Genomic DNA, 27,774 nt, shown 5'->3' with positions numbered 1-27,774 from the left:
AGGCAATTAATGATTTTGAATAATAAAATATTTGATAAAAATTAGTGTATCTTCTATCATTTTTGTTTAATTTTAAACTATTAAAATAAATTAAACAATCACAATAACAATATAATAAAAATTTAGATTTTTCTATATATTTTATATTTTAAATTTTTAAAAACGACTATAAATTACTAAAACTGTTAAAAGTCTCACATTAAAATTTTGTGATTCATGGCTTAAAATTTTTGTTATGACAAAATACAAATGATTACAAAATCATATAAGTAAAATGTCTAATTTAATTAATTATTAAGATTAAATATATATATATATATATATATATCATTTTAAATTAAACTATAAACCCTATAATATACATAAACATTTTAGTTTCAAAATTTACTTTGAACAAATTTTTTGATAAAAGCTTTGAACGAACACTGACAACTTAATTTTTTAAAAATATATACACTACTAAGACTATTAATCTCAAAATAAAATTTTTGTTACCAATAATTTAAAGTTTGAATTATTAAAGGTACAAATGATCAAAAACACCGTATGAGTACAAAGTATCATTTAATAGACATTATTATTAAAAATATTTTATGTATGTTAATATCATTTAAATTTAACTACACATCCTATCAAATAGAAAAAAAATATTGTTTGGATTAATAAAATTGATTTAATTTAAGAGAAATTTTCGAAATATGACTCACAACTTGATTTTAAATACAAACCTATACCCAAACTTGAATCAAATGCAAAACTAACCTAAAATGTCTTGCGAAAATACAGCCAGCACTTTGTAACCAAACAAAAAAACAGAAGTCATTTTTACGAATATAGCCCTAGTAAGTCGTCTGAGTCGTCTGAGATGCTAGAAGTCTTCTAGACGACTTTCAAGTAAGTCTTCTGGTGTAGCTGATCTCAAAAATAATTTATAAATTTTTTAAAAATATTTTGATAAGCGAAAATTTAAAATCATGTAATTATAAACAGTTTTAAGTGATATAAATTAAAATATAACAAAATTAATTTTTTTTAAACATAGATGAGGGTAGGTAGTGAATTATGGTATTCTTTGGTCTAGGGTTTGGCAACATATGTTGGAGTATTGTATGTATTCTTAGGATTAGATTTTAGAAAGCTTGAATTTTTTTTTTAAATTAAATTTTTACCTGTAAGTGTTTATTTTTGTGTATAGTAAACACTTTTGAAGTTTAATTTGATTTATGAAGTGTTTAGTTAGTTAATTAAGTTTAGAGGTTTTGTTTAGGGTCTAGACGACTTCCATGGAAGTCGTCTGGTGAATAATTTTAGCTGGACGACTTACATGTAAGTCGTCCAAATATTCCCGCCTAAAATATTTTTTAAAATTATTTTCCCTCTCAAATAAATTAAACTAGACGACTTACTTGTAAGTCGTCTGAGAAATCTTCTATTTTAGTTTCCCAATTTTAGATATGTATTTTTGTGTGTTCTATAAAGATAGATTTATCTAATCTTCCACTCATTTTCTCTGTTTTTAAGTCATTTGAACGTTTTTGGATATGCAGATTTTTCAGATATGGATTTGGATATACAGGTTTTTCAGATCTGGAAGACTTCTGAGACGACTTACCTGTTAGTCGTCTAAAATATAATGCGCTAGACAACTTCCAGGAATTCTTCCAGACGACTTCCAGGAAGTCGTCTGGACTTCTTGGAAGTCTTCTGACGAAGTCTCCCTTTCATAACAGATCTGAGCGTTTTGGTAAATTTTTATGTTTGATTTTTCTTCATTTGGTAGCTTCATGTTGTATAAAAGTCTTATTTTTTTCCCAAACTAAAACTCTCCAAACCCAATCTAACCTCTTTGACTTGAAAACACCAAACTTTATTTGAATTTTTCAGTTTTGTATCATGTCTTTCTCACGAGTCTATCTTTTTTTTGTAGGTTTTTAATCAGATGGTTCTCATCTTCCACTCATTTAAAGGCAGATCTGTTAATTTTAGATATGTATTTTTGTGTGTTCTATAAAGGTAGATTTATCTAATCTTCCACTCATTTTCTCTGTGTTTAAGTCATTTGAACGTTTTTTTATATGCAGGTTTTTCAGATCTGGATTTGATATGCAGGTTTTTCAGATATGGAAGACTTCTGGGACGACTTACCTGTTAGTCGTCTAAAATATAATGCGCTAGACGACTTCCAGGAAGTCTTCCATATGACTTCCAAGACTTCCTGGAAGTCGTCTAACGAAGTCTTTTTCCATATCAAGTGGAGTCCATGCTTGTCTTTGTAGATGAATGATTTATAATAATTTTGTTTGTGGTATGTTTTGTGATTTGCATGTCTACTCTTTTAGTAGTGAATTTTTTGTAAAATCAGTAATAATGTTTCCCATGATATAATACATGTGCTAACAATGTGTTTACACATTTACAAATCAATGAAATAATAAACTTCAATAGCTTTTCTCTTATTTTTGGATCTCTCATATGCAATAAGACCATCCGCAAGGGGGGATTATAATGAATCCTTAACACATACTCCTAAGCAATTACGATTAGAATAATAATATAACGCCTAAATAAGCTACGGAGGAGTCCGCAATTAAGGATTAAAATCAGTCTGTCCTTGTTGACGTGGAATCTCCGTTCAAGCCTGACGTCCTCAAAGGCAAGGTAGCTCTCATCACCGGAGGCGGATCCGGAATCGGTTTCGAGATCTCTTCTCAGTTCGGCAAACATGGAGCTTCCGTCGCCATCATGGGACGCAGGAAACAAGTCCTCGACGCCGCCGTCTCTGATCTCCGATCCCTCGGGATTCAGGTAACCTTTCAGAGAGGATTTTCGTTTTTTGATTTGGGATTGAATAGTATTCGATTGCTTGTTGAATTGCTTGTTCTCTTTGGAATGTATCTCCAAGGCTATTGGATTGGAAGGTGACGTTCAATTGGGCTTTGCGTGTCTATTCACGACATAGGATCAGTGGAAGGAGGTTTTGTTTTACCCGGTGATGGTGCTGCCACCTATAAGGTACATTTCAACTTACGCATCTTTTTCTCATCTTCTTCTTCATTGCACATTGTTACCATCACTGTTTGACACATCAACGTCTATTGCAGTTTCTGCAGTGTATTGAGTTACATCTTTTCTTGTGATTGTTTTGTAGGTAGGTTTTAGAATTGTAGTGTTTCGTCCATTCGTTGGTGAAGTCATTGCTGCAAGGTTCAAAGAATCTGATTCCAATGGATTGCGCTGTGAGTACTACTACTGTTGTGCATAATGATTACTTATACGTTTCAAGAACATCAGCTGTCCACCTGTTCCAACTGAGCGAGGAGATGATGCAAATCCTTTTGCTCCTATGGTGGTCACTAGAAGTTCTCATTCTCTGAAGCTATCTTACTTGTATTAGCATATAAATAACGAAACTAGTCGTATAAAGCCTCCTAATTTCTCCTACTGAAGCTATTCCACTTGTGAAATGGGCAGGGGACTTTTGATGATGATGGTTTGGGCCCTGTTTCTTGGTGGGAAGGTTCTACTTCTAATGAGAATCATGAAGATGATGATGATACCTGAACCAAACTTCAATCTCCAAATGTAAGACTTCAGGTTCTTAAACTAGTATGTTTTTCTTAACATAGGAAGTTGGAATTAGACTCCTTTCCCATGATTCTAGGATTAGATTCCTTAATTTTGATTTTATCTGTCTATGGAAAAAATATTTTTCTTATATATATGTGCAACTCTTTTGCCCTGCTCTCATGGACTTGAGGAACACTACCCTCAGAACTATGCGAGTGTCCTTAGCCAACCAAGTATACCAAGAAGACCAGCATCAAGTACCTTCGATTTTCTCTCAAGCCCTACGAATCAAAAGGTTAAAAAGTGTTAGCTTCTTACGCTCATAGCAATCAACAAGTCTCTATTACACTTGTCTCACCAATGTCAGCAGCTACACGATGAGCACACATCACTCCTGAGACAAGATTCAGAAAATTCAAGAGTTGTGTTTTATTCCTAAGAACTCCATATTGGAGAACACCATTGGAGATAGAATTTTGATTACGGTCCTTAATTATTCAAAAAAAATTTAGTTTAATAATGCTAAGGACTTTAATGGTGGTAACACTATTGGAGATGCTCTAATAAACTCCAATGGTCTTCTTCTCATCTTAATAAACAAGAATGTTGGTAGCTTCATATTGATACAACATTTTAAGAAGCATTTTAACCATTCTTCCAACTCATAACAATAATTATCATTAGTTTCTATAACAATAATACTTAAGAGATGGAAACAAACAATAGTAAATAGTCAAAGCATATAACAATTCGAGACTACTTCCATGTAAGTCTCTGCATTGACCAGAAGACTTCCATGTAAGTCGTCTACAGTCAGACGTACTTCATGCGTTTTAGTTATCTCGAGCAAATTCCGAACTTGTCTATCACTTGTAACATGAATAGGAGGAAGGTCTGGAGCCATCTGTTGTAATGAGTAGGATAACTCCACAGACTCTGTGTTCATGTCCAGGTTATAATCTTCTTGAGTCATTGCAACAAGATCAGCATGTGTCAAACCTTCACTCAAAAATAACATTCTCGCTCCTTTGAAATGATCAACCACAAAATTCCAACATTCATCTTTCAACAACCATTCTCCATACACTGCATGTAACTGACGCATCATCTGAAAAAGTCAAAATAAAACACATAAGCAAACAAAGAACAAAGAAAACGAAAGTTTATTAAAGATCGACGCGGATGACTTCAATCTAAGTCTTCAATGCGACTAAAATATAAGTCGTCTGGTCAACGCAGATGTTATTTTTACAATTGACTTTGAAATCTGTTATTTCAAACGACTGAAAAATAAGTCGTCTACTTTTGTTTGGTTAAAAACAAAACTCCAAAAAAGCTAGAAGACTTACATTTCAGTCGTCATAGGTTAGTTTTGCATTTGACTGGATTATTTTAGAAATTTGACTTTCCTGGACGACTTACATTTCAGTCGACTGGTGAAAAATTGAAATATCAATATTTTATTAAAAATCGACGACTTACAATTAAGTCGTCATAGGTTAGTTTTGCAATTGAAAAATAAAACTTCAATATTTAATTATATATAGACGACTTACAATTCAGTCGTCTGTCCGACGACTTACATGTAAGTCGTCCAGGATTTACGAGGTTTGACCAAAATCTCGGAATAAAATCATGGACGACTTACATGTAACTCGTCGGGCGGACGACTGAATTGTAAGTTGTCTAGGTATAATTAGATATTGAAGTTTTTTTTTCAATGGCAAAAATAACCTACGACGGTAAGTCGTCGGGTTTTAATAAAATATTGATATTTCAATTTTCCACCAGACGACTGAAAAATAAGTTTTCCACGAAAGTCAAAATTCCGACAAAATCCAGTCAAATGCAAAATTAACCTATAGAGATTTTTTTGTAACCAAACAAAAGCAGACGACTTATATTTCAGTCGTCTCAGAAAACAGATTTCAAAGTCAATTGCAAAAATAACCTCTGCATTGACCATATCTGGGAAGTCGTTTGGAAGAACATATCTGGAAAAAAACTCTATTTCATACCTTAAATTGGTGAGATAACTTCCTTAGCACACATAAGGCTTTTCCCAAGCATACATAATCTCAAACGAAAGTGATCCACCCAGAATCGTTAGCTTCTATGACTCTATGAACCATAAAAAATGTAGAATCAAAATCTTTTGTTTTTTTAGCTGAATGTGGAGAGAAAGTGAGAGAGATGTTGTGTTTAGTTCATAAGAATGGAGAAAGAAGAAGGGTAAATCGATTTTGGGAGCATTAAGAGCTTCAAATTGGTTGTTCATGGTGGTTGGGGTATTGATGACAATGGCAATCTTGTAATTACTTGAAGATGATGAGGGTGAGAGAGTAAAAATGTTAGTTTCGAAAATTAAAAAAAAAAAAAATTGATGGCATTTTCGTGAATTATATGAACTTGTGGGGTGAATATGGCAAAACTAATTTCCAAAAAAAAAAAGTTAGTTTTGTGTTTGACTTTGAGTTTTAAGTCAATTTTGCAAAAAGCCGCCCTTACTTTAATTATATATGTAATAGTTACTGATTTTGATTATTCAATATATATTTATTATTTCATAATATGCAAAAATATATAATACATAAAATAATCTTTATATATAATGTTCATTCCACGTAATGGATCTTAACCTAGTGTGTTTTTATTTATCTTTACTTTATTTTATTCATGTTTTGTACATGTTCTAAGAGCAACCACAATGGTGGGATTGTGTTTCAAGTCCCTTAGCATTTTTAATTAAACTTTTATCTTAAGGGACCTAAGCTAAGGGACTAAGTGGATTATTAGTGGGACAAATCATACAATCGAACCATGTAAATCAATAAACTTTATTTTATTCCAAACCCTAGAATCTATCCATTTCATCTATGAGTTGAAGACCGTACCTTGCCAAGATTGGGACGATTCGCCGAGGATTTGGAGAGGAAAGAAGCTTGCGTACAGGACCGGAATCGAACGGAAGTGGATTGAGATTTCGAAGCTGCGACCTCTCGCTTGAAAGCTGCGACCTTTCGATTTGCAAAAACACGCCGACGGAGACTCCTGTGGAAGAGAGAAGACGCAGGTGGAGTGAGGAGATCAGGTCGTCGCTTTCGTTTGGAAAGGATCGATCTTCGATTCAATGCTTCAGTTCGTCGCCATCGACCTCTCCTTTTTTGATTTTCGATTTCAATTTCCCGAATGCGAATGAGCCGAAACCACCGTCCCTTCTTCGTTTTCATCGCCCAATAACGTGATGCCACGTCTCCTTCGGGACGAGCCCGATTGTTCCTTACTTACGGCCCGTCCCACCCATTTTAATTTCATTTGAATTATTTTCGGCCCAATAAAAAAGAAGGGACGGGCCAAAGCACGCCCGATGCAGATGGCCTAAAGTGACTCTTACAAAGCCGTGTTGACTATATAGACAGACCACAATCAAATGAACATTAGAATACGATGATATCATTTTTATGTAAACAGTAGATTTTTTTATTTTATTAATATAACGGTGTGTATACAATGGGTTCAAGAAGTTGCCCTGTTTGGGCACACTAAATCTCGGTCAGACAATTCCACGCAAACTCAATACAAAACTCATTTCACATAATCTCCCCCTAACTTATTTATCATACCGTACGTCTTATATATAATCATACGACCGCTACGGCGGCCGGACGGCCCATTCCGGCGGATACGTTTTCAAAAATACCATAATTCAGCATAGAAACTCTCTGTTTAGCTTTGGCAATCATATCCTCCTCCTCAGTCTCCGTCTTAGTCTCAGCAACCAGCCTCATAGATTTTCTCTCGCAGGTACCGAGCCATTTGGCTTGCATATACTTGTGTTTTCTCCAAGGACCCATGTGCATTTTCTTGTCTTTCATGCACTTTTTCGCAGCCATGCACAATATTTTTATTAGTGTTCTTAGCCTCTCTGTTTTCCCCACGTACACTTCAGGTAATATTCCAACGAGTCGCTTGTACTCCTCACTACCCCTCGCCATCTCAAACTCAGCCCTGAAAGATAGCTCGATCACCACACGGATCTCGACTTTCTTCGATCCCGATTGGTCCACAATTTCCAAATATTCATGCTCACCTAATGTTTTCAATAAATAAACATCATGGTTAGTCCAACTATTAAAATATTGACAACTTGCTTCATACATTATAGTATATATTTAGATTATCTTCTTTGATTAGTAAACTATGTTATGGATAATTTCAAAATTAACTTAAAATGGGATTAATTTGTTATACCTGCAGGGATTTCATGATTGCTTCTCCATTTGGATTTACAGCTGACGCAATCATAGCCGGCCTCTCGGAGACGGCGAGCCACTTCGCCGCGTAAACAGCTACGGCAACCGCCGGCCACGGGTCTCCGGCAGACACATTGCGTGCCTTCTGATCTCACTTCTTTCAACGCTTGTTTCGCTGCTTGTCGAATCTTTGTCTCAATTGAACTTGTCCTATACAGTGTCGCCTACACATTACAGATTTTTACCAAAACAAAATTAATGATATCCCACGTAAAAAAATGTAACGTCTATCAAAGAAGAGATAATAATTTTAGAGTTTATAACTAATATAAAAATTACCTGGAGAAGTTGTTCTTGTTCAAGCCAAAAGGTTTTGTTCTCATCGGAATTGCAACCGGCTGCATCGTTTTCTGCATAGGAATCTTCACCTGCGGCGAAGCTACCGGTGTCAGGGTAAACCTCCGGTGAATGGTTTCCTCCGTCGAGGAAACCAAATAAAACATCGTCGGAGCTAGCCATGCCGTCTAGAAACTTCATTATGTCATCGGAATCTTGACGATCCATTGCTTTAAGGAAGAAGAGAGATAGAGATAGGGAGAGAAAGATGAAAAATGTTTTATTTTCTCTAATTGTTCCTTTTGTTTCTTTTTGGTGTGAAGAAAAATAGGATTAAACATGAAGGATATATATAGTACTGAAGCCTATGTGGGACCCACCCAAGGGGTTGGAGAAGCAGCTACAAGGCGCCGCGAACTAGTGCTTCGAATGCTATGTTGTTTTTTGTAAGAAGCTGACGTGTCGTATAATGATTGGGTGAACAGTGGATCTAATGGCTAAAGACAGCTAGTTCCTATGTCAGCATGGTCCAACCACGAGAACTCCGCATTACAGATTCGGATATACTCGATCCCTAATAATGTAAACGTTTCAATTATTATTACTTTTTAATAAAACTATTATCTGTTGTTAAATTAAGTCGGTACTTTTTTAGAAATAGACGAAAATTAGTATTAAAATCCATTTGTTAATGGATTTTTCGAAATACTGCTAGTTTTCTTAACCTAACTGTAGTCAGATTAACTGAAAATAGATAAAGCGTGTCGAGTTTGATTCTAGATAATTATAACGATGTTTACGATGGTATAAGTCATGGCTTAATGCATTAACAACTAACTAACACGTCTTAGAAGATACTATAATACTACATGATAACCGCGCCGGTGTTAATTTTTTTTATATTTATGTTCGTTTACTAAATGGTTTTAATATTTTGCAACACTACCATCTTTATCGATTGCAAAATGACAATACAAATGTTAGTCTCTTAAAAGTATCATCGTTGTTAGAGTTAACATATTATAGTTTATTTTACTTATTTTTAAGACTTCATATACACAAAAGAAAATTAAGTTTTACGGCTGACACAAATCACCAAAATCAGATATGCAACATCGATTGTAAAATTACAAAAATGATTAGGTTTTCTGCTCTCGATTTGTTTACTATTGACATTTACAACTTCTATAAAATTGAGCTTTCGTTCTCATTTCTTTTACACTGCTATGAGTTTTGTTTCTATTTTTAACTTTTTTTGTGAATTCGGTAAATTACATAAGTGTCAATTTAAAAAGATGGGGATCTGTAAAAATTAGTTCCACTCCAAATACATATCTAAAAATCATAATTTTTAAGAAAATCACCGGCAAACTCTATTCACATGTTAGTGCTCAAATTTAATATATCAAGTTGTTATAAAATATAAGTGCAGACTCGAAATATAAATGTATGTCTAGTATATACTAATCAGTTTGATAGTTAGTTTAATAAAAAATATAATATATATATATATATACCAACTTATCTTTTAAAAGATTCTAAAAATTATTATAGTAATAACACATGGATACAACGCTCGAGTATTAATATATAGGGATATCTGTCTCGAAAACTTCTTACGAAACTTATGAACGTTATATTTTCAAGAAATAAGTTACCATATTTCCTATAATGCGTACACGGTGTCTTTATAAAAATGGAGTTTTGTTACTTGACATCAATAAAATTAACCATTTTGTATGATTGAATTTTATATCCATTGTCCATTCTCCACTTTTCTCCGTAAAAATCAGATGTATATCTATTGCAATGCGATTTAAAAAGTACAATTATTAAATTATTGGAAAGCGCTCGGTAGAAACCATCCTGATCTTGAAAAACGGGACCCACGTGCCAGAAATCAGACAAAGACAAAGACATCTACGTGGAGGATAGCCATATACGTGTTCTTTTGTCCTAAACGCTTATCCCAGCTGCTTACATGGAGCCTCCTTGTCCAGCCACCAAAAAAAAAAGTGATTTTAGGAAATTGGCTGAAAGTTAGAAAAGTTATTAGGAAACATATAATTATCCATTTCAATTTGATCCTGTTTTCTAATTTTTATTTGACAAAATTCACTAAAATTAATGTATACAAAATTTAGCGTGAATGTATACATTTACAAATATAATTGTTTTGAGTTTCCAAGTTTTCTTGTTTGAAAAAGAATTTACAAGTTGTTTTTTGGTAATCAAAGTTATTCTAATCTTGTATCATGTAGTGCATATGCTTTACTATATTTACAGAAAGAAAACAATATTTTGATCTAACTAATGCATCTGCATGTCCGGAACCTTTTTCGCATATACTACAATGATTTAACTGACTAAAGATACTTTTGGATATGTCGAAATGCTTAATCGGTTGTCAGATAATTAAACACGTTAAGCGTATTATTATTACACAACAAATGGTATCTGCTTAAGTTTGGCAGGAAGGATTGGCAAATGTGGTAATAGAGTTAAATCAAATTTTCTATATACATTAAGAAGTCTATAAAACTCTAGGCAGAGTTTGATATATAATTTTTAGTTCTAGACAGATGTTTTCTCTGATCATTCACATGAAAATGTTTTTTTTTTTTTTTTTGCTAAATATTCACATGAAAATGTTGAACAGTCTGAACAGATCATATCATACGAGAGGTTAAACAAAGAAAAAGGAAAAATGATTTGGCTTAAGTAGAATATTCCGCAATTTTTCAAGAAGGATTTGGGGAGGCTCGGAATATTCTTGAATAAGCGTCACGTAGTAGCAGCATGTGGACCAGCTCATCGAGTCAAGGTAAACACTAAACAGTTAGAACATTTGTTGTTGTTTTAGTACACTAGACAAAGTAGATGTGAAATGTGCAAATAATGTAATCATGCATATCGTCGTTTCTTAATCAATTGGTCGGTACAACTTATGTCTGAATTTTTTTAATATTGTAATATACGTAAATCTAGTGAAAATATGAATAGCGTATAACCTTTGGTACCAGTGGTTAAACATGTTGGATTACAAAAATATAATTGAAAAATATAATTGAACTATTTTTTGAAAATAAGTTTACTATTTTTAAAAAACATGTATAAAACTGTGTACAGGCACATTGGTATGAGTATATAGATTATGTGCTAATCTCAGATTAGGTTGGGCAAAAAAACCGGATCCGAAGAACCAAACCGAACCCGATCCGAAAAAGTAGTACTGAATCCAAATCGAAATTGATTAAATATTCAAACGGGTTCAAAATTTTGGTATTTAAAGAACCGAAACCAAACCCAACCCGAACCGAAATATCTCGGGTACCCGAATGTAACTGAAATAGATTTATATACCTAAATATTTTACTTATTTTTAGATTAAATATATATTAAAAGCATCTAAAATATATAAGATACTTTTAAGTTGTCTAAAATACTTGAAAATATACATAAATAGTCAAAAGTAAATATCTAAAATAGCTAAAATATATTCAAAACATCAAAATACTTGAAATATCTATTGATTTTCTATCCAAATATTCAAATCAAACCAATTTATATGTTAATTTTAGGTATTTTGACATATATTATACAAATTTATATGTAATATATTTTTTGGTTTTATAGATTTTGAGAAATTTTAAGCATATAATGAATATAAAAAATTTAAAAAATAATTTAAATGGGTTATCTGGATCCGAACCAAACCCGCTAAGATCCGAACCGAACCCGAACCAACATTTAAAAATACTTGAATGAAGCTGAAATCTTTAAATCTGAAACCCGAATAGATATCTGAACGCTAACCTCTATCTTAGATACACAAAAACAAGAGTAAACTCATTTAGCAATTAATTCCCTTTATCCCTTAGAGCATGATTATTGAAAGGTTTTTAAGGTGAGGTTCTTAACGGAATATAAGAACCCGTCTCTTAACTTTTAACTAAAAAAGCTAAGAACCAGCTCTTAAATAAGAGTTTTAAGAGACGGTTCTTAACTTTTTAAATTAAAAGTTAAGAGATGGGTTCTTATATTCCGGTAAAAATTCCAGCTAAGAACTTTCCAATAATCATGCTCTTAGACACACGTTGGAAGCATGTCGTCATTCATTCTCAAGTCGATGGGCACCGGACTCTCAAGTGGTTTTTTCGCCCATTGGTGGGTTCTTTACTTTAGTGAATTATTCTGTTTTATTGGAACCATCCAGAGGTGTTCTTTGATATCTTATTTTTTGGTAGACAGACTTGCATATATGTCTTCGAGATATATGGTTGTTACCATGATAATACTATTGTATTCTTATATCCAGTGTACCAGGCTAACTTGTTGTCTCCTAAAACTGACTTAACTAAGGGCATCTTCAAAATAAATTCTAGAATTTCAAATATATAATTTTTTGTTCTAAAAAAAGAAGTTTAAAACTTTAAACTTGAAATTTAAAGAGTGAAATATTCACTATTCAAAACTTAAAATTTGAAGTTTCTTCTTTTTATTTGCATTTTACAATTAATTATACATCATTTTATGATTCTTAAATATTTTTTCGTCTCTCGTTTTAATCCTTTTTTATATCTCATAAATATTTCATTTTTGTATTTAATTCAAGTTTTGCACATAAAATTAAATAATATTTATAATATTTTAAAATTAAAATTAGACAACAAGAATATTACAAAAAAACTTAATAAAAAAACATTTTAAGAGGTACATGTAGATATATCTGCTACACAAATTTAAATATTACAACAACACTAGTAGTCTAACAAATTTGCTACTGAACCTCTAAAATCTCCAAAATATTGTGCAAACAAATTTTTCGTAACCGAAGATGGAACATTACGGATATAATTTTATGGAATAATATGGTATTTTGCATAATATTTAATTATGTATTTTTGTTTATAATTTTATATTTTAGTGTACAATTTTATTAATTAATACTTATGTAATATATTTTATATATGTGTTAGTTATTTATAAATTTTTATGGATTTATATTAATTATGACAAATATAAAGACCATAATGTAAAACACAAATAATTTTGGAGTTAAATTTGAAATTTTACATTTGGAGAGAAACATTTTGAAACTTTAAATATAGAGTTTTGCAAATTTCAAAACATAGAGTCGTTTTGGAGATGCTGTGAACGTTGCTCTTTTTAATACTATACAACATAGATACAAATATTTAATATCATAATATTTTACTCGTTTTGCATATATACATTAATATGACTACAACCGACGCAGACACATGTTTTTGGTGTATAAAATGAGAGTTAAAAAGTAAAATTGAATAAATGCTGGTAAAAGCTGTCGCATGTTTTATCTCTATATAGTTTTGTGCTATCGTGTGTGATTACAATCAAGCATATGTTTTGATATTTGTACATCAATTACGTACAAGTTAAATTAGTTCCTCCACGAAATTTACACATTCGCATTACCAGTGTACCGATCGTTATCATTGTCTAGATTCAAATATCTAATTACTAATTAGGAAATGTATACATTTCATTAGTATTAGAAGTACATCAGAGATTGGACATGTGCAACATATACTACTATATATCAAATTTTGTCACCATCATCAGTTATATTAACTATTATATTTGGACGAGGGATAGAGAGCCCTGGCTAGGAGTGGATCCCAAGAGACCAAAGAGAAAAAAAAAGCAAGAGCATCTCCGAAAAAAATTCTATAACTTAAAATATAAAATTTTTTGCCTTTTAAAAAAAAAACTTAAAAACTTCAAATTTAGAGTTTTAAAAAGTGATTCACTATTCAAAACTCTAAATTTGAAGTTTCATCTTTTTATTTGTATCTTGGTCCTTATAATTAATTATACATCACATTTATGATTCTTAAGTATTTTTTCATTCATAGTTTTAATCTTTAAAACTTTTGTATATTTTAAATATTTCAAATTTGTTTTTATAAATTAAAATTTTACACATAAAAGTTTTTTTTAATTAAAATAAGATTTATAATATTTTAAAAGTAGAATTAGTCAATAAGAATATTACAATAGAAACTTAATAATTATTTTTTAAGAAGATATATACATGAAGACATAATTATTACACAAATTTAAATATTACAACAACACTAATAGTCTAGTAAATTTTCTCCAGAACTTCTAAGATATTTTTCAAACAAATTTTGTATAACCGAAAATGGATCATTAATTAAATAATTTTATGTAATAATGTGGTATTTTCTTGTAGTTTAATATTAATTATGTATTTCTATTTATAATTTTATATTTTAGTGTAAGATTTTATTAATTAATATTACTATAATATTTTTATATATATGCGAGTTATCTACAAAACTTTTATGGATTTATATTAATTATGACAAATATAAAGAGCATATTGTAAATTACAAATAATTTTGAAATTAAATTTGAAATTTTACTTTTAGAAAAAAACACCTTGAAACTTCAAATATTGCAAGCTTTATAATAGAGAGTCTTTTTGGAAATGCTCTAGATGAAACTATATATCGTTTCATCATATTTTAACTTGTGTGGTTGAATTTGAATTATATACAAACGTTGATTTGTGTTCAACAAAAAAAAAAAATACAAACGTTGATTTATCATAGCTTTTGAAATGGATGGTTTCTGATCTAGATGCATTAATAATTACGGAGCACTTGTAAAATGGCCATTAAATTTCTCTTATTGATCAGTTGTGTATTTGACAAGCAAATTGAAACAGGTAATTAATTGCTAAAAATCATTCACACTATTAGGTCTAATACTACAAAAGGCTAAAGGTTAGGTTTTTGTTTTGAAACGCAACTAAAGGTTAGGTATCATATACTTATACTATCATAAATTATAATTATGTCAATTGTTGTGTGCATGCCCTGATTTCTCCATATTGCTAGTTTAAGCTTTTTTTCTCTAACACAAATACGTCTCTATGAATAAAATCATTTGTGATGGATATATAAATACCGATAAGATAACCTTTCTTTTTCTTTTTACAATAACGCTAACCTAATAAACCTAAACAGAGAGATAGAAGAGTTCCATGATAAAAGTCGAGGTCTAAATCTATTAAAATACTAGTATATTATACGTAAATATATGAAAATGTGACAAACTAGTCACTAACCGTCGTTTTGTTTTAAAAACCTCGCCGTTTATATATTTTGCTACTATTAAACTCTCTACTTAAAAAAAAAAAAAACTCTCTACTTTTATAATTTTTGTATACAAAGAGAAAGCCGAGTTCAGTAATCCAACATGCAATCGATAAGAAGAAACATAAAACATGTAAAATCCAGTAGCAACCCTTGTTATAAAACGCGAAGGGAAAATTTCGACGAGCAATAACATTATCATTTAGTAATATAAGACCATGGTTATCGCAAGGTATCCTTAATTTTTTTTTTTTTTGTGTTTTCTAAAAAATAAAATAAAAATAAATCAATCACGGACCGCTACGTGTTAGTGGTGCCCGCAAACAGTACATTATTTGGTGATTTTGGGGAGTGATTTTTAAATTTTTGTGGAATCTACGTGTCAGTGGAGCCTACATTTCGTCAAAAAATCTTCCTAAAAATCTTGGGATGTTCATGCTCTAACTAGTACTTGTTACAAAAAAAAAAAAAAAAGTAGTCTCAGACTTATAGGCTCCTTCTGTTCTTCCGCATACTTAATTTTTTTAATAGAAGTTCTTCCACGGACTATTTATTCATTGTTTTTTTTTTTTTTTTGGTAATCCAGGGTTCTCCGCTTCGCGGATCATTTCCTGGGTTCGGTTAGGCAGCGGGCCGGCTTCACCCGGGAGGGTATGTCCTGAGCCCGAAGGCCCAGTACCCGCTTCGTGACATGGATGAGCAGTTCGCCTCTGGCTGGCGTCGAACCCAGAAACATGACAATTGGCCCCCCAAAACTCTAACCAGTAGAGCTGACTCATCCCGTCAATTATTTATTCATTGTTGTCCGCTAATTCTAAATATCACAAGTTCACAAAAAATAGCCAACACAATATCAACATATGATACACACTCAATCGACTCAAGTCTTGTTTTCTGCTCTTAGCTTTAACAAAAAAAAAAAAAAAAAGACAGAGAGATTTAAACTACTACTATTAATTTACGTTTTAGAACTCATATTCGTGGTCGTGGATTTAAAAGATGAATTAAGAAAGAGTGGGATAAGAAGGAATCAAAGTTGGAATATCTTTTTCATAAATTCGTTTGTCTCCCATCATTAGGACTGATGGGAGATTCCCATCTAAAATTAAAATTCTTAAACACTAATCCAAAAAATCTGTAGATATTTTATTTGTCTTTGTAAAGAAACAATAATTAAATCACAATCCACCATCAATCTGATATCCAACCAAAAACAATTAAAGTGTTGAATCTGTTGATAAAGTTCCGTTTCTTAAGCGTTTCCAAAAATTACCTATAAAGTGTCATTTATATCAATACACTAAGTCAATTTGCAAATGATCATACAAATTCAATTCATTTTGGATGTGATAGTATAATAACCTCACTATCAAAAAAACATATTTTAGTAACTGGAATTTTGTGTAAAACGTAAGAATCAAAACTTAAATAGATCTTTCATCTGTGTCTATATAATAAGACAACAAATTTTTCATCACAGCTGCACAGGTGGTACAAAAATTAAATCTAGTACATTTACTGCTTCTTTAGGCTCTTTAATGAAGAAAAAGGGAGAAGGCGAAAAGGGGCCAATTAAGACGAAGACTAATGTAAGATTATTTAATTGCAATAGTATCATCAATTATGTCCAATGATCACAATTACTGCTTCTTGATGCCAAAACTATGTGCTATATGGAAAGATGTTTAGCAAATTTAACGAATATGAAAAGATCAAGACTAAGGTAGATGAAATACTCTCTACAAACAAACAAAAACTTGTAATACTTCGAATGCAATATGTCAATATGTAGGAAATTATTCAGAAAACCAAAAATTGTGAACTTAAGTTACTTAACTTGCATCCTTCCTAGTTACGGCTACGATAATGGATGAGGTAGCAGTAAATTAAAAAGTATATCTTTATGTCACCTGCTTCGTATTTTCCCTGTACGACCACGGCTTGGTAAAACAATGAGCAACTTAGTAATGGGTCGTGATCTAAAATCCCACCAAACAAAAATTTCATCAAACTAAATCTTGTACTTGCCCAAAAAAAAAAATCTGGTACTTACATTTTAATCTCTTCAACTAACCTTGTATTAAAACGTTTCAATCGACGGAGAAGAGACTAATTGAGTAACTTTGACGATCATGAGAACATAATAATATTGATATTTAGATTTGATTAAAAACTTTAAACACTTGCAACTTGAGATGACTTTCTCTTAGGCAAAAAAAAACACTTGAGATGATTTTCTATTAGTTAATCATAAGCAAACAAAAACATTCCTTTCAACTTTTGTTTTGTTTTGATAAAGAAAAACGACATGCTTTTCAACCATCAAGTAGTGTTAGATATTTCTTATAATAAGATGATAGCCGGAATCCAATTCGTCTATAGTAAAGAGACTTTTGATTGTATGTTTACATAAGCGTATCTGTAAACAAGATTATCATCTGAGAGACACTTGTTCCATGTATTAAATTAATACCTTTTTGCAGCTGGGTACCATTTTACAGGATTAGTTTAATTTCTGTTTAAGCAACTCGCTTTATCCTTCATGCGTCATTTATAAGGTGCATGTGCATCTACCATGTCTAAACTGCACCCAAAAGATAGAAATTGTTAAATGCAAATAGAAATTTGGCCACTGTGGATAATAATCATAGAAACATTGGTTGTATTGAAAAACATGTATATTTATCTTTTTCACTATGGTTTTAATCATGATGATCATTGTGGTTGTGGATGTGGATGGTAACGCTTAACTTAGAATTTGGGTCGAGATCTCCTCATATAATATTAAACTAGATCTCGATCCGCGCAACCGCGCGGATTTTTGTTTTCATTTATTTTTATATAAATATTTTGTTTTCAATTCTAAATTGGTATATATTATAATATATATGTGTCTATCAATTTTTAAAACATAATAAGTTTACGATATATTTTTCATTGAATAGATTGTTTCAAACTTTTACATGTATTTGTATCTTCTTCAATATATATTTTCGGATTATTATTTCATTATTAAAATCGTAACTATATATATATAAATTAGTAAAATATAGTTTTATTGTCATATTCAAAAATATTGTAACATTTCACAAATTTATAAATTTTTTAAAAAATTAAACTTTTCGCTTCATAGATTTATATTATCGAGTAAATAATTAAACATAGTTTTTGTTTAATTTTTAAAATAAACTATATAGTTTAAAATTTGTTTTCATTGGTTTAAGGTAGTAAAGATTAATCATTGTTAGATAATATGATTTTTGTTATTTAAAAAAAAAATCTTTATAATTTTAAAAGTTAACATCGACAAATATTTAAATAATTAACATATGGAGGTATAGTATTACAACATTAAATTATATCTATTTAATTTATACTATATATAAATCTAATGTATCATCTATTGTTTAAATCCAATTATTGATAGTCCAATAAAAATTACCGGTAGATCCAAAATTTAAATGATAAGATTAGAGATTAAATGTAACATGATTTTTTAGGAATGTGTCTATTAAGTCTATTTTTTAAAAAACATACATGAATCAAAATTGTGACTTCTGTTTTAATATAAACATGGATTTTAATAAGATTTAGCCGTATTGTAAGACGAACATGTCTGAATTGATGCAAGTAGTTTTTAAACCCAAACCGGAACCTAACGAAGAACGTCGCCCAACTTATAGAATTTCGAGGTCTTAACCAACGGCCCAAATTCAGAGAATGGGTGGTACTTTATCAATACTTTAATTATGGCGCCTCCAGCTAGTTCAAAGATTCCGTTGGCCCAAAAGGAAGTGCTTTGAAAGAACAAAAAAATAACCAAAGTTAAAAAATGCACCAGCCGTACATCGAACCCGGGTCTGTACCGTGGCAGAGTACTATTCTACCACTAGACCACTGGTGCTTCTTTGGCAAAAGAAGATAGTATATACTTTAGTACAAAAGCAATAGGTCATATAGGCTAAGAGTGTATGTGTATATACACTTCCATTGTACATATTTATTATGCTAATGAAAACAATTTGGTTAATCTCAGTTTTTAACATGGTATCAAAACATTGATTTCGATTCAACTTTTTTTCTTCATTATTCATTTTTCTTGATCTAGATTCATCAACTTAGCTAACCAGAAATCAGCAATCAGCTACTCTCGCATTCATATATTTGTCAAGCAACACATTGTTTGACTTAATTCTATGCATTATACTTATAATAATCACCTAGCTCTGAGTTTAAAGAAAGCCAGTCGATATAATATCCATATCGCATAGGTGTAAACATAATCCCAAGAAGTCTATTAATTTCCATATGAATTGTCGAAAAGCTCTGTGTACACGCCTGTTACTCCCCCAGTGCAATGTCCCCATCACCCTACATAAGCCATCAAAGTCTCTTGGAGTTAAATAATAGTCTTGTTATCGTGCTTGTCCACATTTATTGGATATGATGAACTTATCGGTCAAAGATGGAGTTATTAACGGATATGGTCACATTGTGTGAATTTATTACATGGGAGAGCACTTAATGCTACTGAAGTACTTTATTACGGTTGAAGACTCTGCTGCCCTTCCAAAAGCGTAACCAATCGTGGGTATTTGGGTAATTGCGTTTTTACTATCTGGTTGGGCTGGTTTGTCATTTGAAATTCGAAAATAATAGGGGTGAGCAGTGTGGGCGCGAACCGAAAGTTAATTTAGTTTTTGTATTTACCTTTGGGCCCGTGTTCTTTTATTATGGGAGTTGCGGTTATTTTTTTTTACATTGTTTCGTCTGTAAAAGTAAAACGCGAAGGCGAAGACGGAGAAAGGCGACGACTTGGTTTCTCGGCGGCGGGCGGTGTAACTCTGTTCCGAAATCTAGACAGCGATGTCGGCGCGAAAGAAGAGGGTTGGAAAGTCGGCGGGGAAAGGTGAGTTTTGTTATAAGCCGCCACTTCGATTTAAGGGATTAGGGTTTTTGATTTGAGAAGATTTCGCCGTTTTTTGGATTTTTACGGTCTCTTGTTACTAATAGGCGAATATGTGTTTATGGGTTTGGTCGCTTTGTTTATTTTAAGGTTGTTTCGACCTGGCACTTGTTTTGCATCTTCTAACCGTGTGGTCTCAGTGTTTTGCTTTTTTGGCTTATTGTAGGGATTGCGCATCCAGAAGAGGTTGTGGGGAATCAGAGGTTACCATCTTGTTTATTTGCGACTGACAGATATACGAGCAAACGCTTCAATTTGAATGCTTCGCTGGAGTATCTTCTACAGGTTAGGGATGTTTTAAAAGGGACCGACGAAATGGAGAGGCTGCTTGGGTCTTGCTTCGGAGTTCTATTTAGGTTGCCAGTGAGGAGGTTTGCTTTCTCTGCGAAGTTAGTACACGGTTTGCTAACGAGGCAGCTTGTAACAAAGAAAAGGTTAGAGTTGTGGCCTGTCTTTGGAGGTGACCCTTTGAGATTTTCATTGGCCGAATTTGGGCATGTGACGGGTCTTCCTTGTGGAGAGTTTGAAGAGGGGTACGTGGTTGATGAGAAGGCACGGCCAGCGAAAGGAGATTATGTTTTCTGGGACAGGCTTTTTGGTGGAGGGAGACGTGATATAACCATCGAAGAAGTGGTTGCAATGGTTGCAGGTGATAAGGAGATGCCACCTGTTCGGAGGCTGAAGTTGTGTTTGATAATCATAGTTGATGGAGTTTTGCTGGCTACAAATCAGACACCGAAGCCGTCTGTGAAGCATGTGAAGCGACTTGAGAAGCTCGATAAATTCCTTTCATTTCAGTGGGGGCGGGAGTCTTTTCGGTGGACTATAAGCAGCATGATTCCTCCGGTTAAGGTGATCGGTAAATGCGACGACCCGAATGGTGTATTTTGTAGGAAGCTTCGCCAGGAGACCAAAGTCCTGGCCGGTTTCTCGTGGGCACTGCAGCTGTGGGCATTTGAAGCGATACCTGGCTTACTTGCTCGCCTTGGGGGGAACGACGAGCAGACATTGCTGACTTATGATGGGGATAAGCTTCCTCAACACACGGGGCTGGGCTTGGTGGATGTCCTAGATGCTGAGCATGACCCAAAGGTTAGTGCGGAGATAAACGTTTTTGGTTGGTTGCTCGTTCTTTGATGTTGGATAACATTTGTAAATTGCACGTCTATACGAACGAAAACGAAGTACAAAATGGATAGTTTGCAGTAACGTACATGTATACTAAATAATTGGATAACATTTGAGTTTGTACATATGTACTTATCTTTGTTTAGGGTATTTTTATGGACAATTATGTTAATGGATATATGTTTGATTGGTTACAGCTTACGGTGCAGCCGATGTATGAACCTGGGGAGGATAAAGAGGACGGTTGGGGGGAGTTTGACAGTGAGATATTCGACAGGAAAGTGGCTTACATGGTAGGCTTAGTGAAGGCTTGGCACAAATTCAGCAAAGGCGAATGGGTGGGTGGTGATGCAGACGAGCCACTGTACGATCACGAAGAAGCAACAAAGGACAAGAAAAGGAAGCAATCCGGGGGCCCAAGCAGAGAACAAGAAGGTCTTGCGCTGAAACAATGAAGGCTTAGCAGATTCTTTAGCAGGAAAGTGGCTGGCAGAGGATATGAGGTTGCGGAATTGCAGGCAAAAGTTGAAAAACTAAGCCAAGCGTTTGCAAGTTTGGAGAAGGTAGTTGGTAAGCAGGCCAGGATTTTGAAGAAACTCTTGGCAAAGAGGAAAGGAAAGTTTTCTAACCGTAAATTGAGTGGTGTCGGATGGAAGAGGAGGGAGGCCGGCTGTGTGGGCACTGGTCGAAAACCATTGTTTGAAGGAAGCCCGCCAGCGGGTTCTGATAGTAGCAGCGATGAGGATAGGACCGACCGTATGAATGAGACCGCTCCCGGGTAGGATGGCACAGATTTTGGAGGGGATGGAACCGGATTTGGTGACAGACCCGTCTGGCAAGAAGGAAGAAGATGTTGTTCCTCCAGAAACGGAAAACATCAGGGGTGTTGACAAAAGGGGTGCAATGGTCTTCTTTGGCAGCGGGAGTAACACTTTCTACATAACTGAAGATGAGGTATGGAATAACAAAGCCTTAGTTGGGGAGGGAGTTGTATCAAATGCTCACCCACTGTCATATGTTAATCAGGATGATGATGTTGGGTCCTTAAGAGGAAATGAAGGGGATGGTGTAGCTAGTGGCACTGATAGGCATGGGCATTCGGAGTCTCAATCGGGTTTCGGTTGAGTCCAATCGGGTTTTGGTTTTTCGGGTTTATCAAAATCAGCCTCATTCAGGTTATATGAAAATTCGGTTCGGGCCCGGTTCGGGTTCTATCGGGGTTAGTAAATCTTCAAAGAACCGGTACAACCCGATGTACTTTCGGGTTCGGGTCCCAATCGGTTCTTCGGTTTAAATGTACCTGATTCATATCTACTTTGTAACCAAAAAGTATGTAAAATCGGTTCTTCGGTTTTAAAATACTTGATTTGTACCTATTTTGTAACCAAAACATAAATAAAGTGAACATCAAATGTGATCATTCAAAATCAAGTGAAAGGTAAACATAGTTATTGATCGAAAGAAAACCAAATAAATGAAAGCATAAAACGAAAACCAAGTTCTCATGAAATGAAAACATTATTCAATGAAAACAAAACCAAAATCTATAAACTTCAACCTTCAACCGCCACCTTCAACCATCAATTTTCATATAATAGATAATTATTTTAGATATTCAATATATTTTGAATACATATTAGGAAATGAGATCATGTTTGGTACAAGTTCTTTTTAGAAATTTTGTATGTTTCGGGTTCTATCGGGTATCCATTTAGGTTCGGGTTCGGTTCGGATAATATCCATAACCCGAAATACCATAAAACAAGATCCATTCGGTATTTATGCCGGGTTCGGATCGGTTCAGATTCATTTTTATCGGATCGGGTTCAGTTCGAATTTTCGGGTTCGGTTTATTTGCCCAGCCCTAGGCACTGAAGTGGTAAGTTGATTGTTTTTAAGGTCATGGTTGGAGTGTTTTCCCTTTTAATTATGTGTTTTTTTTTTGTCAAGATTTTGGTGAACTAAATAAACTTGTGGGAGTGATCACACGGGATGCTTTGATTACTTCCCCCGAGAAGAAGGTGAGCTGGGTTATTTGGTCAGGGGTTTACTTGTAGAAAGAGATGACAGTGCGATAACTGTGTTTGTAGGTGTGTGAGGACCAGACAGCAGGAGAGGAGCATGAATCTATGGAGGAGACGGCTGCAGAAGCCAAGGGTGATGTGGGAGAAACGGAGGTTGAGAAGGTAAAATAGATGTTTCGGTTGTACAGGTTGACATGATTGTGTACATGTGTACGTAGACAAATGGCAAAACATTTGGTGGATGATTAAATGACGTTTGTGTACTTGTGATGCAGGCGACAATCAATGAGGACAAGGATGAAGCCGTAGAGAAGGAAGCTGTGTGGAGGGACGTTATGAGGAGAAGGAGGATGATGTAAGTGAACTTATGGGGGGGTTGTACTTCTCTTCGGTGGGTTAAATTTGTTTAGGGCTACCAATTGCAGGTTGTTGAAGATTCTGGTGGGAGCGAAGGATTAGAAAATGAAGCTGATGAGGAGAAGGGAGATGTTGCGCAAAATGCATAACTCTATTTTGCGTTGTACAGTTGATTGGCTATACAAGTGTACAAAGTTGCTTAGGTAGCGTAATGGACACAGCGATCTAGTTGTACATGTGGATAAGGTCAAATACTTGTACAAGTGTACATTGAGAGGTTTATGTTGATGAGGTTTTAACTGAAATGTGTTTGGGTGTTGCTATGCTGAAGGTGGCTGCAGCTGATGGGGTTAAAGGTGGGAGCGAGGATGAGAGTGATGAGGAGAAGATGTTGGCAAGAGAGGAAACTATGGTGGAGTTAAGTGATTCTTCTCCATGCCCATGGAGTGAGAAGCATAAGCTAGTTGAGAGGGAAGCGGACTTAGCGGCCCTTTTGTTGGCTAAGGAACGATTTACGATGGATATACTCATTCCGGAGGTTGAGGATCCTGATTATGCTTTCTTCGAAAGTGTTTTGGTTGCGAATCCAAAAGTGTAAATAACATATCTTTCTGATTTGATAGTGGTATGATGTGGCTAATTTGTCTGTGTCTTCTTGCAGGCTCCATCTCAATACAGGGAATTACAATCTGGATAATCAGTTTTTCCTGGACTTGGCGGCTCCTCGGAAATGGGTGTCAACAGAGGTATATTATTTTTGTTGCGGCTATTTGAGAAATGTTTGGTAAATGATTTTGTTGATTTGTTGCAGCATATGGAAGCATTGGTTGACTACGTTGGGCTAAGACATGACGAAAGGCTGAAACAGCAGCAATACCTTTTCCTTAAGCCATGGTTTGTAGCCCATCTGCAAGGAAAATAGTGATCTTTCAATGCTGCAAAGTTCAACAAAGGAAGGGTGGTTGGTGATGGTAGGCTGTCATCCTTCTTAACAAAGGAACGAAAGAAATGGGGAGAGGATGTGGACACGTTGTACACTCCTATGATTTGGAATGGGAACCATTGGGCTGGGATGTGCATAAGTTTGACTGATTGGAGGGTCCTGGTGCTGGATCCTAACCCCAAACTGAAGGATATGGCAGCAGTGAGTGGTTTGTTGGATTCAGTAGCACAGATGCTTCCGTATTTGGTGGAGAAGGTATGTCCACCACCAACGGAAGGGGCATACAGTTTGGAACCTTTCGTAGTGGAAAGAATGGGGGGAGTTATGAGAATAGGCAGAGTGGTGATTGTGGGCCTGGGGCAATAAAGTTCATGGAGCTCCATGCTTTAGGAAACCCACACCCAAGGATGGATGGCTTGACGGATGAGCTAGTGGACCTGATGAGGAAGCAGTTTGCCATGGACCTGTACAAGGACTGGGTTGTTCCTCTGTACATGGGTGCTAAGATGAACTGAAAAGCTTGGTTTGTGTTCTGGTTTTATGCAGTACGGATTTTCGTAGGTTTTATTTTGTGTTTTTGGTTGTATGATATGGACGTGTAAGGGTACGCGTTGGATTTATATAATTATGTTGGATTTATATATTTATGATATGGATGTTGGCTTTATATAATTTTGTTGGATTTAGGTAACTATATCAGAATTGTACATGTGGATAACGTTTAGACAGCTAAACCCTATGCAGTTTGTAGTAGCAATCTAATCGAGGTACTTAGTTTGGCTTAGGGTGCGGGCTGGTCTTCCTTGCTAATCTAAATATGAGAAGCTCCTTGTAATAGCAGACAAATTCAATATGGTAGCTTGTTTGGGCTGGTACGTTCTAGGTTGTACATGTATTAACAGGTGTAAGTGCTTATTCAGGTTATCCAGATGGATTCTATGGTAACTGGTATGTGTGTACATATGGTAGATATCCAGGTGGACATGAGGTCGTTTTGAGTTGTACATATGGTAGACCCTGTATGAACAAAGTAATGCGCAGAGTAGAAGATAAATAGTGGAAGTTGTAGCCAACGCAAAACACCGAATACATGTTCAATTGTTATTACATGCCAAAAAACCAAAAACACAAAAAGGATCCTATCTAGGGGTGAATGCGCTATCCAAAAGGAAATTTCCGGTGGATATAGGATTCACCACAGTCAGATGGGGACAATGCAGTTGGTTCGGTTGTGACCGGTACGGCCACAGCGCCCACATTTGTTTGGAATAAGTTTTTTCTTCTTAGGGGGCTGCAAGAAAAAGCAAAGGGTATTATATGAGTGAAAGGTAAGGATTGATGCAATAGCAAGGATAAGATAGAGAAATTACTGGGATCTCTCCTGTTGATGCAACACGCTTATCTTTGGGGCGTCCAGATGGACGGCGAGTCTGGGGGGGGAGCATTGTGATCGAATCAGGTACAGGGAGATCTCCCAAGGGGGCTTCAGGGTATATGACTCCTGCATAGGTGTCGATCCATGACTGTGTCTTGTAGCAATCTCCAAAAGGTTGGGCATAGGGAAGACCGATGTAGTCAGCAGCTAACAGGGCATGGCCGCAAGGGATTTTGAGTTTCTGGAACACTTGGCAAGTACAGACTTTTGTTTCCAGAGAGACAGTGTTGGCATGACCGAAAAGTCCCCTAACTTGATAGCTCCAATCGGTGATGTTTGCTATCTTGCTGCCTTTAGTGAGCCTAATATGTGTCTGCATCACCTTCTCAACCTCCGGTGTGACAAACCCCCGACATTTAGCTGATTTTGTTCTTCTCGCAGAGAACCAGCGAGTTAACATTCGCTGAATAAACATGAACAGCTCGATGATAGGTGAAGATCTGGACTTGGTAAGAGCATTGTTGAGCTGCTCAGCAATGTTGCTGGTAAGAAGATTGTAACGATTGTCGGGGAAGTAAGTCCTAGACCATTTTTACGTACCAATGCCTTCCAGGTAGGTGGCGCACGCTGCATTGGCTTGCCTGATCTTCCCAAAACAGAGATCGAAATCTTTGCGGCGGTAAGAGAATACAGCCTCACAAACCATCTTTGCTAAGCCTTTGTTCTTGTATCGCGAAACAACATTCCGCATCAAATGGACAATGCAGGCTCCGTGACGGGACTTGGGGAAGACTTCTCGCATGGCTTTTAGAATGGAAGAATATCGGTCTGAGATAATGGAGAGGGCAGTAGAGTCAGCAATTATCCTTTCAACCTTAGCAAGAAACCAGGTCCATGTGTTCTGGGACTCACCATCTACCACCGCGAAAGCCAAAGGGAAGACTTGGAAGTTTGCGTCTTGACCGCTGGCAGTGAGTAGTACCCCTTTGTATTTGTCGGATAGATGAGTCCCATCAATAATGAGGACAGGGCGAAGACGGCGGAACCCCATAATAGATGCACCAAAAGAGAGGAAGGCATAGAGGAAGCGTGTGTTACCTTCAATATCCTGCTCAGTATCTATAGCAGTAACAATGTCGGGATTGGTAGCTTTCAAACGCTCAAAATAGTATCATCAATAGCTTGTCCTTTTGCCCTGTGGCATTTCATATAGGAAGCAGAGATGCGGAGATCTTCCAAAAGAATTTGCTGCAGCTGCATAGATTTAGGACCGTTGGTGGGTTCGCTGTAGCGGGAACGGTAAACATGTGCAATAACTTTTGAAGTGGCCTTTTTTCCTGTAAAGGTTGCGGGTATCGATAGTGCAGCAGTGATTAAGCTATGCCTTTTTGATAGTGTAGTAGCCACAGTTTGTAAGCTCTTTCGCTAGTATGCGCCAATCGCAATGAGTATCATAACAGCTTAGAACAAAGGAACACCTGGTGGTGCGGGATTGCCTAAAATGAAACTGCTGAATGATTGCGTAGATAGCAAGGCCAATTTGACAGTCCTGCTTTGTTGCGTAGAGTTTTCTAACAAATGGTTTGTCATCACTGTCGTCGAGATTCAAGTCAGGCACATCTTCGGCTTCGTATGAAAGGTCATCGAAGAGTGGGGGGT

General features: G+C 34.9%; 3 protein-coding genes and 1 long non-coding RNA gene across 6 annotated transcripts; 2 read left to right on the top strand and 2 right to left on the bottom strand.

Annotated features, from left to right (window-relative positions):
- Positions 1–2,512: 2,512 nt before the first annotated feature.
- LOC106376171 lies at positions 2,513–4,183 on the top strand. Of its 3 annotated transcripts, none has more exons than XR_002655153.2 (4): positions 2,513–2,805; positions 2,903–3,012; positions 3,149–3,346; positions 3,472–4,183. It is a non-coding gene; the product is annotated as an uncharacterized LOC106376171 (long non-coding RNA). The 3 variants fall into 3 exon arrangements; XR_001275416.3 differs by having other exon boundaries at positions 3,149–3,387; XR_001275417.3 differs by having other exon boundaries at positions 2,514–2,805; positions 3,149–3,236.
- Positions 4,184–7,023: 2,840 nt separating this feature from the next.
- On the bottom strand, positions 7,024–8,490 carry BNAC01G20890D. The gene is made up of 3 exons (XM_013816235.3): positions 8,160–8,490; positions 7,819–8,044; positions 7,024–7,657 (listed from the first exon to the last, which is right to left on the bottom strand). Exons 1-3 carry the CDS (start codon positions 8,382–8,384, stop codon positions 7,209–7,211), a joined length of 900 nt encoding a protein of 299 aa, XP_013671689.1. The 5' UTR covers positions 8,385–8,490; the 3' UTR covers positions 7,024–7,208.
- Positions 8,491–20,188: 11,698 nt separating this feature from the next.
- LOC106373222 lies at positions 20,189–22,198 on the top strand. The gene is made up of 4 exons (XM_013813430.1): positions 20,189–20,231; positions 20,455–21,380; positions 21,614–21,780; positions 21,895–22,198. The coding sequence occupies exons 1-4, from the start codon at positions 20,189–20,191 to the stop codon at positions 22,196–22,198; spliced, it is 1,440 nt and encodes a 479-aa protein (XP_013668884.1).
- Positions 22,199–25,941: 3,743 nt separating this feature from the next.
- LOC125579847 lies at positions 25,942–27,166 on the bottom strand. Its single transcript, XM_048743720.1, has 3 exons — positions 26,757–27,166; positions 26,111–26,696; positions 25,942–26,031 (listed from the first exon to the last, which is right to left on the bottom strand). The coding sequence occupies exons 1-3, from the start codon at positions 27,164–27,166 to the stop codon at positions 25,942–25,944; spliced, it is 1,086 nt and encodes a 361-aa protein (XP_048599677.1).
- Positions 27,167–27,774: the final 608 nt, after the last annotated feature.

This window comes from Brassica napus, chromosome C1, assembly GCF_020379485.1.
Source record: "Brassica napus cultivar Da-Ae chromosome C1, Da-Ae, whole genome shotgun sequence".
NCBI lineage: Eukaryota > Viridiplantae > Streptophyta > Magnoliopsida > Brassicales > Brassicaceae > Brassica > Brassica napus.
This window is presented reverse-complemented; position numbering and strand designations above follow the sequence as displayed.

What these genes read in the sequence shown, in the direction of transcription:
- BNAC01G20890D (XM_013816235.3), bottom strand. Translation starts at nt 8,384, where the DNA reads ATGGATCGTCAAGATTCCGATGACATAATGAAGTTTCTAGACGGCATG. An exon ending in AACAAGAACAACTTCTCCAG is followed by an intron (nt 8,045 to 8,159) that starts GTAATTTTTATA and finishes TGTAATGTGTAG; the next exon opens with GCGACACTGTATAGGACAAG. An exon ending in CAATCATGAAATCCCTGCAG is followed by an intron (nt 7,658 to 7,818) that starts GTATAACAAATT and finishes TGAAAACATTAG; the next exon opens with GTGAGCATGAATATTTGGAA.
- LOC106373222 (XM_013813430.1), top strand. Translation starts at nt 20,189, where the DNA reads ATGTCGGCGCGAAAGAAGAGGGTTGGAAAGTCGGCGGGGAAAG. An exon ending in TGGAAAGTCGGCGGGGAAAG is followed by an intron (nt 20,232 to 20,454) that starts GTGAGTTTTGTT and finishes GGCTTATTGTAG; the next exon opens with GGATTGCGCATCCAGAAGAG. An exon ending in GGTGATGCAGACGAGCCACT is followed by an intron (nt 21,781 to 21,894) that starts GTACGATCACGA and finishes ATTCTTTAGCAG; the next exon opens with GAAAGTGGCTGGCAGAGGAT.
- LOC125579847 (XM_048743720.1), bottom strand. Translation starts at nt 27,166, where the DNA reads ATGGGGTTCCGCCGTCTTCGCCCTGTCCTCATTATTGATGGGACTCAT. An exon ending in CTCTGTTTTGGGAAGATCAG is followed by an intron (nt 26,697 to 26,756) that starts GCAAGCCAATGC and finishes AAAATGGTCTAG; the next exon opens with GACTTACTTCCCCGACAATC. An exon ending in CATCAACAGGAGAGATCCCA is followed by an intron (nt 26,032 to 26,110) that starts GTAATTTCTCTA and finishes TTTTTCTTGCAG; the next exon opens with CCCCCTAAGAAGAAAAAACT.